This window comes from Pterocles gutturalis, unplaced genomic scaffold, assembly GCF_000699245.1.
Source record: "Pterocles gutturalis isolate BGI_N339 unplaced genomic scaffold, ASM69924v1 scaffold21046, whole genome shotgun sequence".
Taxonomy (NCBI): Eukaryota; Metazoa; Chordata; class Aves; order Pterocliformes; family Pteroclidae; genus Pterocles; species Pterocles gutturalis.
In genome coordinates this window covers 3,388-3,590 of record NW_010098329.1, presented here as the reverse complement: position 1 = coordinate 3,590, position 203 = coordinate 3,388, and the positions used below count along the sequence as shown (strand labels likewise).

The window sequence follows — 203 nt, the reverse complement described above, 5'->3', positions numbered from 1 at the left end:
CCCTCGTCCACCAGCCCCTCATGCTTCCTGGGACAGTCAGGTTGGGTGAGGCTCTCACCTGGCCCAGCAGCAGGGGCCCAATTGTGTTGGTTCTGTAGGTCTGGGTCATGTCCTCCACTGTCTCACTCTCTAGTGATTTCATCTTGATGATTCCAGCGTTGTTGATGAGGAGGTTCAGCCCTGAGCCCCCCAGGTGCTCCCTG

At 58.1% G+C, this 203-nt stretch overlaps 1 protein-coding gene across 1 annotated transcript in view; it reads right to left on the bottom strand.

Moving 5' to 3' along the window:
* The window catches only part of LOC104461137 (uncharacterized oxidoreductase C663.06c-like), a gene marked incomplete at its 3' end in the record, with an annotated part of 1,444 nt that overhangs the window by 283 nt on the left and 958 nt on the right, over positions 1–203 (bottom strand). Inside the window, exon 3 of the mRNA XM_010072616.1 lies at positions 59–200. Within this exon, the coding sequence (XP_010070918.1) occupies positions 59–200 (142 nt within the window). The remainder of the gene's footprint in view (positions 1–58; positions 201–203) is intronic.